General features: G+C 56.4%; 2 protein-coding genes across 2 annotated transcripts; one reads left to right on the top strand and one right to left on the bottom strand.

Annotated features, from left to right (window-relative positions):
* Window positions 1-17: 17 nt before the first annotated feature.
* On the top strand, window positions 18-263 carry SPRG_18669 (hypothetical protein; the record flags this gene model as incomplete). Its single annotated transcript, XM_012358107.1, has 1 exon — window positions 18-263. A coding segment is annotated over one exon (246 nt), but the record flags the coding sequence as incomplete, so codon positions are not given.
* Window positions 264-515: 252 nt separating this feature from the next.
* On the bottom strand, window positions 516-1418 carry SPRG_18670 (hypothetical protein; the record flags this gene model as incomplete). The annotated part of the gene is made up of 2 exons (XM_012358108.1): window positions 516-800; window positions 846-1418. The coding sequence occupies 2 exons, from the start codon at window positions 1416-1418 to the stop codon at window positions 516-518; spliced, it is 858 nt and encodes a 285-aa protein (XP_012213498.1).
* Between the last annotated feature and the right edge of the window lie 662 nt (window positions 1419-2080).

Here is a 2080-nt window from a genome sequence, read left to right on the forward strand (position 1 = left end):
CGGCCGAAGCTGCCAAGAAGTCGCATGTGATCATCACGGGCGTGCCTGTCGCGTCGTACAAGCTGCCACTGGAGTGGGTCTCGGAGGGCACGGTCATCATCAACGTCGCGTCGCACAAGAACGTGGACGAGGCCGCCCTCATGCAGATCCCCGGCGTCAAGTACGTGCCGCTCGTTGGCAAGGTCACAGTTGCGATGCTCGAGCGCAACCTCATGCGCCTCTATGAGAACTTTCACATGAAGCCCCGCAAGATGTGGCAGTAAGCAGTAGCCAAGCAACCAATAGATGATTTTTACGCAATGCCACACTGTTGTCCTTAGCAGAGTGCACGGCATTGTATCGATCTCTGTCTCGATGCCTTCGCTGCACCAGCCCTGGCACTGCGTCTTGCTGCCTGTCATAAATACTACGTAGTAGTGTATTGAAAAGAGCACAAAGTTAACACCTACACGACGCGGTCGGCTCTTCAAAGGCGTCTGATCCTATCGTCACAACAGCGGGCTTGGCATACGGGGCTAGTTGGGAGCCACCGCCGTGCGGCAGTGCTTGTTGAAGCGCTTCAGGAGCTTCGCCTTCACAATTTCCAAGCTCGCAGCGACGTTCATGTCCAGGCACACAATGGCCACCGTGGCACGCCACCGGTACGTCTTGACGAAGTCGCGGTACGCGCGCAGCGCCTGTCTCGCGGCACGAGTAGGTGGAAAGCCGAGCGAGCCGGTCGAAATGGACGCAATGGCCAAGCACGAGACGTCCAAGGACAGGCAGTGCTGGAACGCCTTGATGTACGTCGCATACAGCAGCTTGTCAGCATTCGCAGCGTGTATCGATGGACCACAGCAATGTACGAGGTGCGTGACGTTGGCGCTGAATCCAGGCGTGACGACGGCGCTCGCTGTGCTACTACCCGTATAGTGCAGGCGCGCAATGTGGCCATCGAGTTCCAGACCAGCTCGACGAAAGACAGCTGCAGCCGCGCCAAGTCCATGGTTCTTCAACGACGTGTTTGTTGGGAAGACGAGGCAGTCCAGCGCTTGGCCTTGCACGTGGGCGATGGTTTGGATATCGCCACGAAGAATGACCAATCGCTGCAAGATGGAGCGTTCGACAGCCGTCTCGAAATACTCGACGCACGCTGTACACGGCGCATATCCAGGCGCCGCCACGGGTATGTTACCAGACGAGCACGGGCGCACTGCCGGTTGCGAGCGTAGCTTGCCGTAGTGAGCGATAATGAGGTCGGTCCAAAGCTCCTGGTACTCTGCGACCGATCGCGTGGTCGCCTTGCTGAGCACGACGACGCTGAGGCACTGCGCAGCTTCGCGGAGGCAGTACGAGAGAATGGCCTTGCACACATCGGGGATCTCGAGGCAAGCCAAGCCTCGGCCTGTAGCACTGGGCCCGGTCCTCGCCCTCTTCATCATAGCCTGCATGACCTGCTTCTGGCAAATGCTGCAATGACAGTTTCAATCTCGATTTCATTCCGTATTTGTATAGTATTCAAACAACAAGATGTGGGTGCGAGCCGCAATTCCGGATGAGGGCGTTAAAAACCTTGAAAGTAGGTACCGGTAGTGCGCTAGTTTTGACGGTATACATATGAGCATCAAGGAAAGGGTAGACTACGCTGTGAAGTGGAGCGACACCCCGAAAGCACGAGCCGTGGCAGCGTGTATGCATAGGTGGCTGCACCATGGCTGAGTCACAGCTCGGCGGTGTTGACCATTAAAAACATCAAGTCGACAAAACGTGTGCGTCGGTTGGGCACCTCGGCAGCTGTCAAGATGGCGCAGCGCTCCTCTAAGAATACCAAACGCACCGCCACAACGCAAAAATAGCTATCAAAGGCACGGACGTACCAGCTTGCGCATCAACACAAAGCGGATGCGATTGCAGAGCCCCGAAACAGTACGTCGCAGACTCCACGGTCCCTTTCCGACACGCTTACTCGATGTAGCACGACCTCGTGTACCTTAACGATACGTTTGTCGCGCATCAGCTCTTGGACTCAGCCAAACGGTACTTTCTTGTCGAGTGCGCTACATGGCGATACTATGGTGTGATGCCATTAGAACGCACCTCA

This window comes from Saprolegnia parasitica, assembly GCF_000151545.1.
Source record: "Saprolegnia parasitica CBS 223.65 unplaced genomic scaffold supercont2.1371, whole genome shotgun sequence".
Taxonomy (NCBI): domain Eukaryota; phylum Oomycota; class Saprolegniomycetes; order Saprolegniales; family Saprolegniaceae; genus Saprolegnia; species Saprolegnia parasitica.